Source organism: Choloepus didactylus, chromosome 7 (genome assembly GCF_015220235.1).
Source record: "Choloepus didactylus isolate mChoDid1 chromosome 7, mChoDid1.pri, whole genome shotgun sequence".
NCBI classification, from domain to species: domain Eukaryota; kingdom Metazoa; phylum Chordata; class Mammalia; order Pilosa; family Megalonychidae; genus Choloepus; species Choloepus didactylus.
The window spans coordinates 17,774,671-17,795,479 of NC_051313.1; the positions used below are offsets into that span (position 1 = coordinate 17,774,671).

Below are 20,809 nucleotides of genomic sequence, written 5' to 3' on the forward strand. Positions count from 1 at the left end.
AATCCAAAGGATAAGATGGCCGATTCAAGAAATGCCTTCACGGTTTTAACGTTGAATGTAAATGGATTAAACTCCCCAATTAAAAGATATAGATTCGCAGAATGGATCAAAAAAAATGAACCATCAATATGTTGCATACAAGAGACTCATCTTAGACACAGGGACACAAAGAAATTGAAAGTGAAAGGATGGAAAAAAATATTTCATGCAAGCTACAGCCAAAAGAAAGCAGGTGTAGCAATATTAATCTCAGATAAAATAGACTTCAAATGCAGGGATGTTTTGAGAGACAAAGAAGGCCACTACATACTAATAAAAGGGGCAATTCAGCAAGAAGAAATAACAATCGTAAATGTCTATGCACCCAATCAAGGTGCCACAAAATACATGAGAGAAACATTGGCAAAACTAAAGGAAGCAATTGATGTTTCCACAATAATTGTGGGAGACTTCAACACATCACTCTCTCCTATAGATAGATCAACCAGACAGAAGACCAATAAGGAAATTGAAAACCTAAACAATCTGATAAATGAATTAGATTTAACAGACATCTACAGGACATTACATCCCAAATCACCAGGATACACATACTTTTCTAGTGCTCACGGAACTTTCTCCAGAATAGATCATATGCTGGGACATAAAACAAGCCTCAATAAATTTAAAAAGATTGAAATTATTCAAAGCACATTCTCTGACCACAATGGAATACAATTAGAAGTCAATAACCATCAGAGACTTAGAAAATTCACAAATACCTGGAGGTTAAACAACACACTCCTAAACAATCAGTGGGTTAAAGAAGAAATAGCAAGAGAAATTGCTAAATATATAGAGACGAATGAAAATGAGAACACAACATACCAAAACCTATGGGATGCAGCAAAAGCAGTGCTAAGGGGGAAATTTATAGCACTAAACGCATATATTAAAAAGGAAGAAAGAGCCAAAATCAAAGAACTAATGGATCAACTGAAGAAGCTAGAAAATGAACAGCAAACCAATCCTAAACCAAGTAGAAGAAAAGAAATCACAAGGATTAAAGCAGAAATAAATGACATAGAGAACAAAAAAACAATAGAAAGGATAAATATCACCAAAAGTTGGTTCTTTGAGAAGATCAACAAGATTGACAAGCCCCTAGCTAGACTGACAAAATCAAAAAGAGAGAAGACCCATATAAACAAAATAATGAATGAAAAAGGTGACATAACTGCAGATCCTGAAGAAATTAAAAAAATTATAAGAGGATATTATGAACAACTGTATGGCAACAAACTGGATAATGTAGAAGAAATGGACAATTTCCTGGAAACATATGAACAACCTAGACTGACCAGAGAAGAAATAGAAGACCTCAACCAACCCATCACAAGCAAAGAGATCCAATCAGTCATCAAAAATCTTCCCACAAATAAATGCCCAGGGCCAGATGGCTTCACAGGGGAATTCTACCAAACTTTCCAGAAAGAACTGACACCAATCTTACTCAAACTCTTTCAAAACATTGAAAAAAATGGAACACTACCTAACTCATTTTATGAAGCTAACATCAATCTAATACCAAAACCAGGCAAAGATGCTACAAAAAAGGAAAACTACCGGCCAATCTCCCTAATGAATATAGATGCAAAAATCCTCAACAAAATACTTGCAAATCGAATCCAAAGACACATTAAAAAAATCATACACCATGACCAAGTGGGGTTCATTCCAGGCATGCAAGGATGGTTCAACATAAGAAAAACAATCAATGTATTACAACACATTAAAAACTCGAAAGGGAAAAATCAATTGATCATCTCAATAGATGCTGAAAAAGCATTTGACAAATCCAACATCCCTTTTTGATAAAAACACTTCAAAAGGTAGGAATTGAAGGAAACTTCCTCAGCATGATAAAGAGCATATATGAAAAACCCACAGCCAGCATAGTACTCAATGGTGAGAGACTGAAAGCCTTCCCTCTAAGATCAGGAACAAGACAAGGATGCCCGCTGTCACCACTGTTATTCAACATTGTGCTGGAAGTGCTAGCCAGGGCAATCCGGCAAGACAAAGAAATAAAAGGCATCCAAATTGGAAAAGAAGAAGTAAAACTGTCATTGTTTGCAGATGATATGATCTTATATCTAGAAAACCCTGAGAAATCGACGATACACCTACTAGAGCTAATAAACAAATTTAGCAAAGTAGCGGGATACAAGATTAATGCACATAAGTCAGTAATGTTTCTATATGCTAGAAATGAACAAACTGAAGAGACACTCAAGAAAAAGATACCATTTTCAATAGCAACTAAAAAAATCAAGTACCTAGGAATCAACTTAACCAAAGATGTAAAAGACCTATACAAAGAAAACTACATAACTCTACTAAAAGAAATAGAAGGGGACCTTAAAAGATGGAAAAATATTCCATGTTCATGGATAGGAAGGCTAAATGTCATTAAGATGTCAATTCTACCCAAACTCATCTACAGATTCAATGCAATCCCAATCAAAATTCCAACAACCTACTTTGCAGACTTGGAAAAGCTAGTTATCAAATTTATTTGGAAAGGGAAGATGCCTCGAATTGCTAAAGACACTCTAAAAAAGAAAAACGAAGTGGGAGGACTTACACTCCCTGACTTTGAAGCTTATTATAAAGCCACAGTTGCCAAAACAGCATGGTACTGGCACAAAGATAGACATATAGATCAATGGAATCGAATTGAGAATTCAGAGATAGACCCTCAGATCTATGGCCGACTGATCTTTGATAAGGCCCCCAAAGTCACCGAACTGAGCCATAATGGTCTTTTCAACAAATGGGGCTGGGAGAGTTGGATATCCATATCCAAAAGAATGAAAGAGGACCCCTACCTCACCCCCTACACAAAAATTAACTCAAAATGGACCAAAGATCTCAATATAAAAGAAAGTACCATAAAACTCCTAGAAGATAATGTAGGAAAACATCTTCAAGACCTTGTATTAGGAGGCCACTTCCTAGACTTTACACCCAAAGCACAAGCAACAAAAGAGAAAATAGATAAATGGGAACTCCTCAAGCTTAGAAGTTTCTGCACCTCAAAGGAATTTCTCAAAAAGGTAAAGAGGCAGCCAACTCAATGGGAAAAATTTTTGGAAACCATGTATCTGACAAAAGACTGATATCTTGCATATACAAAGAAATCCTACAACTCAATGACAATAGTACAGACAGCCCAATTATAAAATGGGCAAAAGATATGAAAAGACAGTTCTCTGAAGAGGAAATACAAATGGCCAAGAAACACATGAAAAAATGTTCAGCTTCACTAGCTATTAGAGAGATGCAAATTAAGACCACAATGAGATACCATCTAACACCGGTTAGAATGGCTGCCATTAAACAAACAGGAAACTACAAATGCTGGAGGGGATGTGGAGAAATTGGAACTCTTATTCATTGTTGGTGGGACTGTATAATGGTTCAGCCACTCTGGAAGTCAGTCTGGCAGTTCCTTAGAAAACTAGATATAGAGCTACCATTCGATCCAGCGATTGCACTCCTCGGTATATACCCGGAAGATCGGAAAGCAGTGACACGAACAGATATCTGCACGTCAATGTTCATAGCAGCATTATTCACAATTGCCAAGAGATGGAAACAACCCAAATGTCCTTCAACAGATGAGTGGATAAATAAAATGTGGTATATACACACGATGGAATACTACGCGGCAGTAAGAAGGAACGATCTGGTGAAACATATGACAACATAGATGAACCTTGAAGACATAATGCTGAGCGAAATAAGCCAGGCACAAAAAGAGAAATATTATATGCTACCACTAATGTGAACTTTGAAAAATGTAAAACAAATGGTTTATAATGTAGAATGTAGGGGAACTAGCAGTAGAGAGCAATTAAGGAAGGGGGAACAATAATCCAAGAAGAACAGATAAGCTATTTAACGTTCTGGGGATGCCCAGAAATGACTATGGTCTGTTAATTTCTGATGGTTGTAGTAGGAACAAGTTCACTGAAATGTTGCTATATTATGTAACTTTCTTGGGGTAAAGTAGGAACATGTTGGAAGTTAAGCAGTTATCTTAGGTTAGTTGTCTTTTTCTTACTCCCTTGCTATGGTCTCTTTGAAATGCTCTTTTATTGTATGTTTGTTTTCTTTTTAACTTTTTTTTTCATACAGGTGATTTGAAAAAAGAAGGGAAATTTAAAAAAAAAAAAAAAGAAAAGAAAAAAGACAAGGGGAAAAAAAAAAAAAAAAGATGTAGTGCCCCCTTGAGGAGCCTGTGGAGAATGCAGGGGTATTCACCTACCCCACCTCCATGGTTGCTAACATGACCACAGACATAGGGGACTGGTGGTTTGATGGGTTGAGCCCTCTACCATAAGTTTTACCCTTGGGAAGACGGTTGCTGCAAAGGAGAGGCTAGGCCTCCCTGTATTTGTGCCTAAGAGTCTCCTCCTGAATGCCTCTTTGTTGCTCAGATGTGGCCCTCTCTCTCTGGCTAAGCCAACTTGAAAGGTGAAATCACTGCCCTCCCCCCTACGTGGGATCAGACACCCAGGGAAGTGAATCTCCCTGGCAACGTGGAATATGACTCCCAGGGAGGAATGTAGACCTGGCACCGTGGGACGGAGAACATCTTCTTGACCAAAAGGGGGATGTGAAAGGAAATGAAATAAGCTTCAGTGGCAGAGAGATTCCAAAAGGAGCCGAGAGGTCACTCTGGTGGGCACTCTTATGCACACTTTAGACAACCCTTTTTAGGTTCTAAAGAATTGGGGTAGCTGGTGGTGGATACCTGAAACTATCAAACTACAACCCAGAACCCATGAATCTCGAAGACAGTTGTATAAAAATGTAGCTTATGAGGGGTGACAATGGGATTGGGAAAGCCATAAGGACCAAACACCACTTTGTCTAGTTTATGGATGGATGTGTAGAAAAGTAGGGGAAGGAAACAAACAGACAAAGGTACCCAGTGTTCTTTTTTACTTCAATTGCTCTTTTTCACTCTAATTATTATTCTTGTTATTTTTGTGTGTGTGCTAATGAAGGTGTCAGGGATTGATTTAGGTGATGAATGTACAACTATGTAATAGTACTGTAAACAATCGAAAGTACAATTTGTTTTGTATGACTGCGTGGTATGTGAATATATCTCAATAAAATGATGATTAAAAAAAAAAATAAATGCAAATAGTTCTTGAACTTATGAAGGGATGATTAACTTTACACATAAGAGAAATGAAAATTAATCCTCAACTAACTACATAAGAGTGTCAAAAATCCCCTAGTTTGGCAACACATGATGACATCAAGGTGGAGTGGGAGCAGAAAACCACTCATGCATTGTTAGTAAGAATGAAAAAAAATAGTAAATTTCCTTTGGTGGTAGATTTGGCAATTGCTATTAAAGTTCTGCCAAAATGTCAAATGCATTCAACTTTTGATCCCGCAGTAATTCTCTGGGGAATATATTACACTGATTCCTGGACTTGCAGTAAATTATGTATACATACATAGTAAATGACCCTATGTAGCATTGTTTCTATTAGTAAAAGATTGGAAACAAGCTATGTAGGTTACTAGAAGGCTGGCAAGTGAAGGAACAATTCAAATTTCATGTAATTGCAATGGCTGTTTAAAGTTTTCTTTCTAAGGATACCCTAGGAATTTGAGTAGTTTGAGGAGTGTACCTGTAATAATATCCACATGCAATTAAACAACAAAAGTTAGTGCCCAAAAAATCCTATAGAACAATACAAGGTTGACCTAATAAATACATGGAACCCCATGTAGAGGTGCATGAAAAGACTACCCACAAACTCTGCTCTTTAAAAGGAAATGATTTGGTCTTAACTGCAGAAGCAATTAGCTGATATTAGAGAGTAATATGCCATAAAATTATTTTTAAAATAAAGTTGATTTTTACATCTCAAGTACTAAATTAATCTTAAATTCAGCAATTTTGCTTCCATGATGATAGAAATCAAGTGATTCCACTTCTGGCCTTGTATGTACAATATGGATTTCATTTCCTTCAGGGCATATTCATGCAGTAATTGTACATACTTCTATGTGTTGGAATATTTACTCAATAACCTTTGAGGATCTACTACATGCTGCACAGCTGCACGTGGGGAATACAAAAAAGAAAGACAGTCTTTTTATCATGAAATAGCTTCTGCTTTATATTAGGATGAAAGTGACCCATAGGCTGGTATCGCTATGTACAAATCATTTTATTTACTTCCCTGGGCCTAGTAAAAACCCCACTCAACTAGCTGTGTGTCCTTGGGCAGTCACTTTGCATTTCTGAAATTCTTTCCCCATCTAGGAAACCAGAGAATTTTGTCAGATATGGAAGATCCATTTAAGTCTTGGTGTAGTAGAAAAATCAGTGTGCTGAGTGCTCCTCTGACTTTATAACCATTCAAAATCAGATTACTATGTTTGTCTGGTGTTCTTCATTTTGTGAAAATCCTTGGAAATATAATATGACTTAAATTCTATTGACATATACATAATTATTTTTATAAAGTGCTATGAAAATTTTTCAATGGTATAATTCATGCATAATGACATTTTGGAGATGGTTTGAGAATTTTGATCTTTTAGACCCTATAAATTGGAAATAAATCTTAATGAATCTTTCAATTGTTTCTCAAGCTTTGCTGATCCTAAGAATCATTGGAAATGATTTAAAAATATTTATTTGGGGACGTACCCCAAGCCTCCTGAATCCAAATTTTCTGGGAAAGGAGTTGGGAATCCACATTTTCATGCAGTAGCCCCAGGTCTAAGTTTGCCTGGCTGCTATGACAAATACATGCAGTGGATTGGCTTAAACAACTGCAACAGCTTCAGAGGCTTGAAGGTTTGCTTCCTCTGGGGTTGGTAGCATTCGGGTGCTGGATTGCAGCAATTCTTGGCTTGAATCTCTTCTCTCCTTTCCAGTCCAGTTCCCACTGATTCCCTGCTTCAGGCTCCTCCCTGTGGCTTTCTCCTTCTAAGGCCTCCAAAAATCCAGAGTAAAGCCCACCTGGTTCAGTTGGGCTGCAACTTAACTAAAAATAACACCTTCAAGAAGTCCTATTTACAGTGGGTTCACACCCACAGGAATGTGGATTAAGTTGAAAATGTGTAAATTGGAGTACATAATTCAAGCTACCACATACCAGATGATTCTTTTCATTTGGTAAATTGGGAAATATCCTTTTCAATCAAATTCTGAGTTCTGAGTTCATCCAAGTGAGAAGAAAGGAATCAGCAGCGCTGCTGATGACCTGACACTTCAACACCTCTTATCTCTCCCAACCTTGGTCTGCCCACCAGACCCCATCAGCAACTGTAGGATGACAGCCTCCACTACGGCCTGTTCCTGGAAAGCTGACGCTGTCCCACATTACTGCAAATATTGATGCAACAGTGGGTGGAAAACCGTACCAGGAAGAGAGCCTGATGGGGATAAAAAGAGAAATGTGATTAGTGCCCAAGGAAGTCAGGATGAGGTCAAGGGCAAGCTGACCACTTAATTCTCTTAAGTGCCCCTCCGCTTAGCATTTCACCAGGAACACATGCCCAGACAAGCATTTTCCATGCTGTGCTGGATATGCTGAAGAGCTTGAAATGACAAGGTAGTTGTAGGCCTGGTTGCGGAAATACTATATTTTTTCCTCTTCTTCCAAACTACTTTCACCTTTTCCTTGAAGGCTACTTTGTTCCTAAATGTAATCGAAGAATGGTTAGGATAAGAGTTACAACTGAAATGTAGAGATCTTATAAAATTTGTTCACTATGAAACATGTTAAAAGGAAAGATGTATTTCATTACTTCCTTAGAGACTTTCTTTCCAAATATTTATCTTAAAATTTGTCACCTTTCATGATAACCTTTTTCTCTCCTTCCTCTCTTCCCCATGGGTTCTCTCCCTCTCTCTCTCTCTCTCTCTCTCTCTCTCTCTCTCTCTCTCTCTCACACACACACACACACACACACACACACAAATTCAAAAACACACACACTTAGACTTAACAATCGGTTATATACTACTAACTGGTACTAATTTTACTTTTTTGGCCAATTATAAAAATAGTAGTCAGTATCGATACAAAGTTTGAAGACCATGGCCTGTGGTCAAAGGAACCAGGGGGACTCCGTCTGGGCTGACAGACAAGTGTGAGCAGCTGTCACTCACCCTGTCCCATTCTGTAGCAAAACTACAGGATCTCATGACTTTTTCATCCCATACCTCCTATCTGTGGGACAAGTAACAGTGTGTTGAGAAAGTCCACCACCTCACATCCTCTTCTTCCTGGAAGTAGACACGCAAATTCAGACCAACACTTGTAACCAATTCAGCTTGGAGAGCTGAGCACTACAGGAGTGTGCAGAAACCAGCTGTCGTTCATTCTAACTGATGAGTGTCTCCAAAGAAACAGTCTAATAACTGTAATATTTTAATAACCTAAGTTCTTGCCACCATTCCAAGCTACAAAATAAGCAATTCTCACTCGCACAGTCACGTGCACATTGATGCACAGGAAAGGCACTAAGCCAGTGCCTATGCTAAATAAATCGTCATGAAGGGCCATGCATTTTCATTCAAAGATGTGGTTGCCAAGGCCACGAATGCCCAGCACACTCACTCCTGAGACACAAAGCTTTGAGTCGCGGACGTTTTATTCAACACCCACATTCAAATACACTTATTATCATCTCTGCCTTTAGGTTGCTATGGCAAATGTTTTTCTGGTGGTATTATTTTCTCTGAGAGTTAAAAAAAAAGTAATAAAGAAATAAGTGTATTCAAAAATCTATTATTAGGCATATACACATATGGACATCCATTGGTATATATCATACCTCTCAAAACCTTCTCCCTTCAGGAGGTGACAAATGTCAGCCCAACCTGCTTCAAGCTGACTTCATGCTCTCTGTCATCCCCCAGGGTGCCCCCAAAAGAGAATCTTGCTCTTCGTTCAAGGGGCAGCTACTACTTACTTGGTTTGTTGCTATTCAGAAGGAAAAAAAATGCCAGTTCTCAAGCTGGCTGATCATAAGAAGCACTGGAATGATTTAAAATACTTATTATGGAGACTTATCCCAAGCCTAGAACTTCCAATTTTTCACGAGAAAACTAATTTCTTAAAGTTTAAATAGTCTGGAGATCTAACTCAAAACACATCCAGAGGCCAAATTGGGAATTTTAGGTTACCTTCTATTTTTAAAACTATTACTTCCCTGATAATAAAAGTAAAAATCTCTCATTGAGAAATTTTTGAGAGGAGTAAATTAGAAAACAAAGTGCATTAATTCCACCAGAGATAACCTCTATCACCTTGCAGTACGTGTTTTAACAGTCTTTGGGTTACACATGCATTTTGTTCTATTTTTACTTTATTATTTCCACAAAATTGAATCGTATTTTTTTAAAACCTATTTCCACTTAAGTATATTTCTTGAGTGTTTCTGCATATTGTTATTATTCTAAAGCACAAATTTTAGTAGCTGCGTAGCACTCTATTTTCTATATGAATCACCATAATTCATTAGCCTATTGCTACTGCTGAAATTTAGTCTCTTATCAATTTCTTTGCTATTCCAACTTTTGCTATCACACACGTTGATGTGCTTCTTTTCATTAATTTCTTTAGGATAAATTTTTAGAAATGTTATTTGGGGATGAAAGTGTAGGAATATTTTGATGGTTGTTGATTTATATTAGTAGCCTAATGTTGGATAATTGGGGTTCAAAATCCACTCTTCCCCTTATAGGATAAGAGTCCTTGGGCAAATTTCCTCTAGAAACTTCAGGGATTTCATCTATAAAATGGGGATAATATGACAAAAAAAAAGTTGTACCAATTATACTTCCTTTAGCAATGTGAGAGAGAACATGAGACTCCAGTCTCTTGCCAATCTGCTTTTTTCCCTTAATTTCCACCTTTTCCCCATAGAGTAAATGAAAATGGCATTTAATTTCACTCCTATTTTTATTACAAATAATGTATGTTTTCATTATTTCATATATTTCCTTATTGTTTACATTTTTGTGCATGAATTGCACATTCCTGTTTTTCTACTGGTATACTTTTCCTTTTATTGGTTTTAAGAAATATATTATTTCCAGTCAAACATACAAATCTTTTATTTTTATTTTATAATTTAATTTTATATGATTAAAAGGACAGCTTACCCCCAAACCACACAGATTATTTAAATTCTTTTCCATATCATTTTTCATATTTAATTCATCTGAGGAATTTTATTTTTAAGTGATTTTAAGTATTGTCCCAACAAAATTTGTTGAATAGAATTCCTTCTCTCGCTACCAATTTGAAATACATTTTAAATACTTCAATCTGTATATTTCTGTTCTAGGTTTCTATTCTCTTTCAATGAGCTGCTCTCTTTGGCTCCAGAATTTTATAAATTAATACTTTTCAACACCTGGGAGTACAAGTCTATTTCCTAAGCATTTCTAGCTTTTTTAGCCTATTTAGCCTTCCAGATGAACAATAAAACCACGGTAAGTAAAATATATAACCACATTTGAATATTAATTGGAGTTGTATTAATTGAGAGAATTGACATTTTCAAACTATCAAGCTTCCCAGTCACACATTCAAGCTTTTGATAAAATTTAGCAGCATATTTTACAGTTACCACCTCTGGCAAGAACCCAGAAGGCTGGAGTCTGTTCTGCTGACCCGTGAGCTTTGGCAGCAGGTAGGAGCAAGGATGAAGCACATTGACTCAAACACCCAAAGCCCTGGGCTACCGATGGGACTCTGGCTTATTGCTACTTTTTGCTATTAATTTAATTAAACCTCCCAGATATATTGCTCTCTAGTTGCTTTGTATGTAAAAATATAAAAGTTTATTTAATATTGTTATGCTCCCCACCTCTCCTTACCTTCAAATTTCTTGAGGATGATGTGATTATAGATAATTCTAAAACATTTTGCTGAAGAAAACTAACAGAACTTAGTAGTAGTCAAAATCAAGACTTTAATCAACAATTTCAACCAGATGAACTTCCTGATCGTAGGCTCACACATCACAAAAATGGCAATTTCATGATTCAGCTTAATGTGTACTGACAGCCCCTTCTGGTATTTTTCACTTGTTCAGTGTCAGCTAGCTTTGTAGATCTGTTCCTGTTTCTGTTTGCTAGAGCTGCTGTTATGCAAAATACAAGAAATGGATTGGCTATTAAAAACGGGATTTATTAAGTTACAAATTTACAGTTCTAAGACCATAAAAGTGTCCAAACTAAGGCATCAACAGGAAGATACCTTCCCAGAGGAATGGCCAATGGTGTTCAGAACACACCTGTCAGCTGGGAAGGCACATGGCTGGCGACTGCTGGTTCTTTGCTCCTGGGTTGTGTTTCCAAATGGCTTTCTCCAAAATGTCTCTGGGCTTCTGTCCACTTAGCATCTCCAAATGTCCTGCCAGCATCTCCAAACATCTCTAAGCATCTGGATTTTGGCTTAGCATATCCTGGGATGTTTTCTTCTCTCCACTCTCTGTGTGCACTCCCTTTTAAGGACTCCAGTAAACTAATTAAGACCTATCCTGGATGGGCGGGGTCAAATCTTCATGGACAAATTCAATCAAGAAGTCACACCCTAATCAAAAAGATTAATAAATCTGCCCCCACAAGATTGCATTAAAGAATATGGCTTTTGGGGGGGACATGATATATAAAAATCGGCACAGTTCCCTTTCTCATTATGATGTACGGAAAAAAATGAAAAGGTTTATTTCCATGAGTGTATAAGGAATTGCATAATTTCTAGACTCCAATCACTGAGGAGATTTTTAGAGATCTTGTTTAACTACATAATTTTATAGGCCACAAAACTGACACAAATACATGAAAATGAATAGCTGACACAGACATAAAATTGTGTAAAATTGTAAACATACAAGCAGAAAACAAGTGTTTAAGAGATGACTATAAACATCTATGTTTTCTAAAATGAAGGAAAATGGATGCATAATGAATGCTTAGTAAAGGCTAGACCCATGCTTCTCATATACATCTTACTTAAAGATAGAACTCTCTCCTGTAATTGACCTGACTCAGCTGCCTGAATAATCTTTTTAAAGCATCGAACATGCTTTCATTTCCACGACTCTCCCATGCCTTCCCCTTCAGGATATGTATAACCTCAGCCCAATTTCCCAAGCTCTCCACTGATCTTCCAGATTCTGCTCCCTATTATTCCATAGCACTTGTTTCCCTTTCCTGGCAGTGTGGTCCACTTTCGGTCCCAAAACATGACTCTTCATTTCTGACTTTTTACCTTTACTTTGTGATATCGATCCCACTTCTCCCAGTCCTTCACTCACTATCTACATGATACCTATCACTGAGAGCAACAGCCATTCCTTTCCAGGAGCCTGGGAAAACCCAGTCCCACTGTGCTTTCTGAAGCACCACATCCTATTTGGCTCTATATGGTCTTCTGCTTATCTGTGTGTCTTGTCTTCCATAAGGCTTCTAACTTCTTTAACATATTGCCATTCACCAGCTCTGGGCTTTGCAAGCAGTAACATTTTGACGATTAAAGCATGCCAGGCATTTTGGTGAGCTAGTCCAGTTTTCATTCCACCTGCCCTGGGGAGGTTGGAATGGAGTACCGAGATGCCATAGCATCCTGTCCTAGCAAGGCTGCTCCCCACATTGCCCAGACATTGCTGTGTGTGACAGCTATATCGTTACTTTTGGACCTCAATTTTCCTTCTTTTTCCCCAACAGAACTTGATTTTTACTAAATGGCTCACCCCTTCTGAAAGGAGACACTCCTTCCCGGGGCATGATAAGGCATTGATCCAGGACAGGGCGTATGCCGCCAGCAGAGCTTTTAGGAATTTTTTTTTTTGTCTTGGCTTTTGCTTTTATCTGGAAAATAAAAAAAAAAAAAAAAAATGCCAGTGGAAAGAAAACCAACAATAGTGTCTCCATATTTTATTTACAAGTGTCTATTTCTGATTGAGGACCACATTCATAGCCCAATCACAACAGTTTGTATTATTACCCTCCTTTAGAGTTTTAATAAAACTTGCCCATATTAGGTTGCTTTAGCTAAAGTCTTATTAGATAATACTCTTTAATATTTAACACCAATTTCTTTTATTGAAGTATACTTTAATCATATCACAAGAATGTCTCTGACTGGAGTAGTCATACAATGTTGTTAACTCTTCGTGTTTTATCTAAAAATACTTAGGGATAATACTTTCCCTCATATTTTGAAACCTCAGCTGTTTCTGACACTCAGGATAAAACTGCTGGATGCATTTTTTTCCTCATTTGATGCATTCTGTTTGTTCCTTTATGGAGTAGAAGATCCTAAATAATGTATCCATTATTTATCTGAGAGGAAGTTCTAAGGTTGCTCCTAGCTTTAAAGATATTGTGTTGTCTAGAGATGGGTCTTATTTTATTTTCTTAAATACTCAGAAAAACTAATGGGCAAATGCTCTCTCACTTTCTTATTTTATTATGTTTTTAAGAGGTTATTTTTCCTGGCTATAGAGTTGGGACAAAAATCTGGAAATTTAAAAATATGTGAGGATTTCCAAGTGCTCATTTTGTTTTCAAATTTCCCTTTACCCATTGCTGGCTGCTCTGCATACCTTTTAATCTTGGAGTTTAGAGAATTGTTTTCTTTCTTTTCTATTTTCTTCTATGTCCTACTCTTCACAAGGAAGCCAGAAGTGTGACAGGAAGGTGTGATTTTTAATTTACACCAGAGCCTTGCAAATAATGACTTTTCACACCCTGCTATTGCTGCTTAGCCTAGGGGAGGAGTTTTGTGGTTACTGTTGTGTAGCAAATTAAATCCACTGCTCTAATTCAGAAAAAAAAAACGGTCTTCTATATTTAACCCTTGTTTTCAATTTTTCAGCTTGGTGTTTGTGAATACTTATGAGAATGTGGGTTATTCTTTTGAACTGTACTTATTACTTTGAAGTGTACCTGTTAGAAGATTTCTAGGAAATGATTTTTTGAAGGCTGTTATCTTTTTGTATTGCCAAGTATGAAATGGTAAACATGTTTTCGTTTTCCATCATTCTAACCATGATGTTGGAAACTGAAACTTATTTAAAAATACAGAGATGAAAAATACATTAATATTGATTTTTAGAACGTCTAGCAATAAACTTTAAATAAATGCTCTAATAAGTATTTTTCTTTTTCCTATGAACTCACTTATCCAAGCGTAGATTTTTCCTCCATCTTTATAAAAGTAGTGTTTTGCTGTACAAGTGAACATCTATCATTTAGATCATGGGATGAAATTGAAAAGTAATGTTAAAAGATTTTAAAACTCTACATTTTTAGCTCCACCACCACCCCACCACCCCACCCCTGCTGAAGAAACCTTCTAAAAACAAGTGATGAGCTAGCTGCCTAGAGAACCAGAAAAAAATATTATTGAATTTGATATTATTGTTTGAAGTTTTCTAAGTGGATGCAGAATAGTGGAATGCAAAAATAACTGAACAGTTAAAGAATATACCTTGCAAATGCTGTATATACTGTTTTCATTTAGACAATCATTCCATTTTGACTCTCCCCAGCTGAATTAAAAAAAGTTTTCAATCAATGTGCTAGCTTTTCCTAGTTATCAATCATAATAATGTTCAATAAAAGTCTAGAACTGAGTGGAATATGGAAGAGAGGCAAGAAATATTCAGATACGCCTGAAAAAAAAATTACCTCCTATTTCCTCCTCTTGCTAAACTGAAGCCACGACTAGCAGGTACCAGCTTTTCTCCCAGCTGGGGGATACCAAGGGTTAATCAGCCTCGGTTTACTAAGTGTCTCCATCAGGCTTTTATCTGATCCTTCCTCCCTTCCTCCCCTGCCCACCCCTTTTGTAAATGTCAACCACTTCCTGATGAGCTTGGTAGTGGTGAATTTCACACCTTTCTTTCTTTCTGAAGAAACCTGGGTGTTAATGGTTGAGGATTGGATACCATTGTACATCCGTGGCTGTCTGTTAGTACAGCTGAGAGATGCCTTGGGAAAAAAGTAGGAGAAGGTGAAGAAACTTGAGAAATGAGAGGAGGAAATAGGCTAAAATTGGTCTTATTTTTTAAATGAGTATTTGTGTTATTAACTAGCAACTCTGTGTATTGTACAAATAGTCATTTTAAAGACAACTGCTGAGAGTCTGAAGGAATCTGGTAAAGGAGGGAACTGAGATTAGAGAGCTGATTGTTAGGGAAAATAAAAGAACAATAATCTGAAAGAACACCTGAACACTCCTTCTCTGACCTTTTGTTCCACAGGTGTACTTACAGGATATCACAATGGAAACTTGGTCAGTTGATCAAGTCTGCAGTTGGTTGGTGGAGAATAATTTAGGGGAGCTAGTTCATAGGTTTCAAGGTGAGTTATTTACACTTACAAAAAATTTTTTATTGAGCAGCCTGGATATTCTGAGTGTTCTCCGTTATTGAAAATTGTTTTCGTTGCCTCATGTCTGTATACTTGTGTATTTAGTTGTGGAGATGTTACAGTGGGACACTTCCATTTCTTTATTGACTGTAGCAGGAGTTTCAATTTGTCCTCACCTCCACAGGAGAATATAATCTTTCAAGAACTCAAATAAATTCTGAAGAGTTATATAAAATACACGTGGTAAATGCATTTTGTATTGCTTTTCTCCTTTCATAATGCAGCGCTTAATTTTTTTGTGCAATATTGGGTTTGCTGTTGGATTCATACTATTAAGAATAATTTCCCAAGATTTTCCTCAGGAAAAAAATAATGCCTGTTAAGAAGAATCAGAAGAAAGGAAGGCAGTTAAGTGGAAGTGAAGTTTTTATTGTGACTCTATGTTCTGGTACTTACTTAGCAGACATATATTTGAAAGTAAGCAATCAGAGTTTGATCTATAAATTATAACTGTAGAGGAGAAGTCCAGATGAGCTTTTTGAAACCGGAGATGATTTTGCCTGTTCAGAGTGCTTGTGTTTTGCTGTGCTTTACCCGGATGCCAGGTAGAAATAAATATGTTTTTTTTTTTCCCTTTTTCCCAGAGGAAGAAGTAAGCGGGGCTGCTCTGCTAGCCCTTAATGATCGGATGGTTCAGCAACTGGTAAAGAAAATTGGGCACCAGGCTGTTCTAATGGATCTAATTGATAAATATAAGCAGAACAGTCAAGGACTGAAGTGCCCCGGAAGCCCTGGAGAACCAGCGCGGATGATGCCAGCCCGAGCAGCCCCGGAGTAAGTGCACGCGTTGGGGTCGCATCCGGGGGCTGAGCTCTCCCAAGGGTGGCTGCCCCGAGCGATATGTTTGGGTTTAAACCCCTCGGACACCTGTGACCATTTGCAGCTGGATTGTGTGTACAGTATCTCTAATATTTATTAGCTTGAGCAATGTCTTATGAATAAGGTACAGTTTGTAGTTTGATTGATGAGGGATTTTTTTTTTTTTTTTTTAATTCATCACTCTTTCAAAACTGACTCCCACTTCTGTTGCCCCATAAATAGGCAGCTCTTATATACACTGCTGTAGAACAAGCAGTTGGAATATACATATAACTGAAGCAGAAGTGGCCCCTGCAGGATAGATTTTACAACCAGGGGTTGGAAAAGGCATTTTTGGCGGCTTCTTTGCTTTTCCCCAAACTATTTATTTATTTATTTAATAAATAATTTGTTGTTGGTTGCCAAGGATTCCTGATGGTAAGTTATTTATATTCTCCTCTAGAGACCTTCACAATGTAATTTGCTAAACCTTCTTGCCACAATGGGTTTTCAATTTCTTAACAGTATCCTTGGAATACTAAACACCATGACAGCATCCCCAAAAAATCATGTTGAAAAATTTGTAGCGGCAGATAAAAGCTTTGAGGTTTGGAGGTGTTTTTGTTTGTTGGCTTTCTTTCATTGATTTCTACAATGAAAAAGAGTGATAACAGGAAATATAAAAGAAAAAAAATTTGAACTTTACAAATTCTATGCCCCAAGATCATTTTAAGCATTCTGCAGGCATTCTAAGGTTTCATGATTGTTATAGACAACTACCTTAAAAATAATATTTGAGGTTTGATGAAATCCATTCTATGGTTTTCTTTTAAATTTTTAAGATTATATCTGTAGTAATGTATATTTTTTCTCTTTTTCTTTGGTAAGGAATACAATGTTGGAAACCTGGTTTAAGTAATTTGATTTCTAGAATACTTGGATATTGAGGATATGGAGGTGGACAGGTAGACTAGAAAGGTGGATTGGAAATGAGTGAATTTCTTTTTCTAGCATCTGATTCATTTGAAAGATTTCTCCTACACTCTGTTTTGGCATATCTACATATGCCAAACTCTTCAACATGAGGCTTTTGATGAAGTTCCTACTGCATGCTTTCACCCCTTTCCAGCAAAGGAAGGATGTGAGCTTCAAAGGGAACTCAGAGTAATTTCCCAGCATTCTTGGATGAGTAGGACTTTTGAGCTGGAAGTTCCCTTCAGCTGCCTGGAATCTTGATATTGCCCTAGGCACAGCTTGGAAGCAAACTGGCAGGCTTGCTTCCACTACAAATCAGTTTATAATGTTCCTTCCTAAATGAGAACTGCCCTGACTGCCAGGAAATCTGGGCTTCATTCCTGGTTCTACCACTGATGTGGATTGATTATATTAAATACCAGTAGTCCTGTTTCTTCATCTGCAGGTTGTGAAAAGTGATACAATAACTTTAGTAATACAACAATAACAAAAGCAATACAATAATTAACTCCAGGTTAATTCACACTGCTGCTAGGAGTATCACAATCTTTGAACAAATCTCTCCTTCCTCTCCCAGAACAAAATAGTCCTGTGTCAAATACTAAGCTTTGTTTACCTAGTTAAGAAAGCCTGTTTCAAACCTAGCCACAACTTGGAAAGCTGGTTGCCCAGGGATTTATGTGTAGGGGCTTTTATATCCTTCCCAGTGAGTAGATGAATCACTATAAGGATTATGTTGTCATGTGTTTAGATGAAATTATGATGGTGCAAATCCACAACTCATGTGGGATGAGAATGCTTATGGATTATATTTGGGTGTTAGAGTCTATCATTAAGTGGGAATCATGACCTTTAGAAAGAGGCAGGAGAATATGCTACTTAATTAAGCCCTTTCAGAAAACACTTAATATAGAGAGGAAAATTGGCATAGAAGAAAGAACCCTGGACCCAAGTATCAAAATGATTGACTTTAAATGTCTATTCTGCCATTAGCTACTTATGTACCCTTGGAGATTTTGCTTGACTTTTCATAACTTCTCAACTGTAAAATGAGGTAGGTAGACTAAATGATACATAAGGCCCCTTCTCCAGTCTATACTAGAATTCTAGATCAGAGATGGCAGATGGGTTTCAACTTGACTGCAAATTCCACTTAATGGCTAATGGTTGCCTGGTAAGTTATTTTGAAAAGGATTTGTTGGCAAATTCTGGGCAGGATATTTGGCTTCCTATTCAGACTTAGGCAAATGATAGGAATAGGCAATAGCTGGGAGTGTTTGCACTTGCTTTTTTCAGTTGCTCTTGTTGAAGCTTGTAGAAAAATCACTGGACAGGATGTTGGGAAAACTGAAGTCAGATCCTAGCACTGCTACCAAGCAACTTATGGCCTTGAGCATGTTGGTTTCCCTTCTAGGTCTCAGAAAATGAAGGCTTTAGTGGAGTGTGTTTCAAAGACCATGAGATTTCATAGATAATAAATTGTCCACAAACACAAAAATGGTAGGGAATGGAAGCAGGTCTGAGGTAGGGTTGACCGTTTTATTACATAACAATATTAACCCCCCCAAAGTTAATATTGTCTGTTCTATTGTCACCAACATTTCATAAAGGAAGGGATAATCTTCACACAACAAAAATAGGACAGACTGGGGATAACAGCATTCTAAACTGCCCCCTGATATATGGAGATCACTGAGTGAGATCACCCCAGAGGTCTCAGAATTGAGTCCAATGTCGAAGTGAACACAGATCTTATGGTTTGCTGTGGGCCCGCTGCTGCCCTCAGCTGCCATGATGGGTAGTTTTGGCCCCTGTTGAATAGTCCTTAACTTACCCCCCAGAGCTGAGAGGGCATGACTGACCAGGGTCCTTCTTTCTTGGCCACAGGGTTGAACAGTCCTCCAGTCCTGTCAGCCGTGGGGAGCAGATGCCATCTTTCTCTCCAGCTGAAAACCTTGATAATGGACTAATTGACCAAAGAGTCCTCAAACAGAGGTGGGGGTGCCAAATCTAAAATATTTTAAAGCCAAATGATAATACTCATCTTGATTTTCAATGAAATTTCTTGTCTTTAAAAGTATTTCTAGACGGAAACTTTTTGTTTTCCTGGAAGGCATTTTTTAAATCAAGTAATGAAGATAATGTGGTAATAAATGAAGGTTAAGCTTTCTGATCTTTGTGTTGGGAAAGCAAAGTTTTGAAATGATATTCCATATCATTCAATTATATGTTCTTAAGGAAAAGTTGGATTTCTCTGTCCAGGGTGATTGGCAATAGCCACAAACATTGAATTTATTCAGTCAAAGATGTCCTACAGAATTTGCCTTGGTGTCATCTTTGTTTTTGTTTGTGAATTTTGCAGTTATTGTTTTAACTTGACTCTTCCTGATAGAGACAACATGTTAGTAAACTTTTCCTTAATGTTCCTGCAGTGGATTTTACATGGTGCTGTACGTGGGTTGCATTGAAACAAAGGAAAACTATAGACTTGGAGACACAAACCTAGCAAGGTTGAGCTCAAAGTCCCCAGGCCCTTGTAGCTCTGAAGTGAGCCAGGAGCCTCTGCAACCTCCTGAGCATTTCCAGGTCACATACCTGTGCGCTCTCTGAATTCTGTGCTCACTGAATTGCTAGAACAGTGTACTGTCTTCAGTCCCTGCCCAGCAGATGCTATTCCTCAAAAGTACTATCCTTGAAAGGAGAGATGTCAGCAGGGGTGGGAGAGCCCTCTGGCAATAGCCAAGCAAGTGTGTTGTCCTGATCCTTTCCATTCACATCTGTCTCCCTGAGACCAAGGAGTTCAGGGTTTTTATGGATTTAAACAAGAAGAGATGGAGTTGCTGCCATTACAATATCAAGTGCACACAGGACTGAGGCTAGGCTAGAATAACCATCACAATAGTAAATATAAACAAGGGTGAGATTAGTTGAGTTTCAGTAAATTCAGGTATTAATTTCTGCCTATTCTACAATAGAGAAAGAAAAACCTCCATATAATGATTCAGTCATCATAATCATTTGTTAATTCTTAACTTCTCCTTTATAAGTAGGGCCCATCTGCCTTCATGCTGTTGGTTTCTATTTGGGAGGCAAGCAAGAAAGTGCAGTGGGGTATCTGTCCCTCTTCGTTCTTCATCTTAGGTGGAAAATCGGTCCCTATGGTCTGAACTCTGGTTCACTCTATTTTTTATGGCAGCTTCACTCCCCTCCTTTCTGTCTCCCAGTGCTTGTGGATTTCTAGTACTTCTCTTTGACGTGGCTCCAGGTGTTGGGGTGAGCCTCTACGTCTCCACCACCTCTTCCAATGCAGAGCTTCTGAGTGCAGCTCGTCCCTCTGTGACCACGACAGGGAGAAGGACGCCCTTGTGATCATTATAAATGGGCAATGCCTGCCCAGTGCTAAGCACAATGGGGGTCCCTGGAAGGCCCTTCCCACAGCATTCCTCCAGGCAGAAGGCCCACCTCCCTTTGCCCACCCAACTGCTGCCAGTGGGTGATGAGGACACATTCTTCTCTCTAGTCAGGTCTCTTTCTCTTCCAAGTCTTCAG

The 20,809-nt window shown here is 37.8% G+C and overlaps 1 protein-coding gene and 1 long non-coding RNA gene across 4 annotated transcripts in view; one reads left to right on the forward strand and one right to left on the reverse strand.

Annotated features, from left to right (window-relative positions):
- Positions 1-6,635: 6,635 nt before the first annotated feature.
- LOC119540881 lies at positions 6,636-11,053 on the reverse strand. Its single transcript, XR_005218110.1, has 3 exons — positions 10,922-11,053; positions 8,201-8,317; positions 6,636-7,461 (listed from the first exon to the last, which is right to left on the reverse strand). It is a non-coding gene; the product is annotated as an uncharacterized LOC119540881 (long non-coding RNA).
- A 3,914-nt stretch (positions 11,054-14,967) lies between these two features.
- The window catches only part of SAMD3 (sterile alpha motif domain containing 3), a 73,658-nt gene continuing 67,816 nt past the window's right edge, over positions 14,968-20,809 (forward strand). The window contains exons 1-4 of one of the 3 annotated variants that reach the window (XM_037844538.1): positions 14,968-15,068; positions 15,319-15,418; positions 16,072-16,261; positions 19,148-19,255. In XM_037844538.1, the coding sequence (XP_037700466.1) occupies positions 15,340-15,418; positions 16,072-16,261; positions 19,148-19,255 (377 nt within the window). In that variant the 5' untranslated portion in view covers positions 14,968-15,068; positions 15,319-15,339. The other 2 variants (XM_037844540.1, XM_037844539.1) reach the window with 2 other exon arrangements.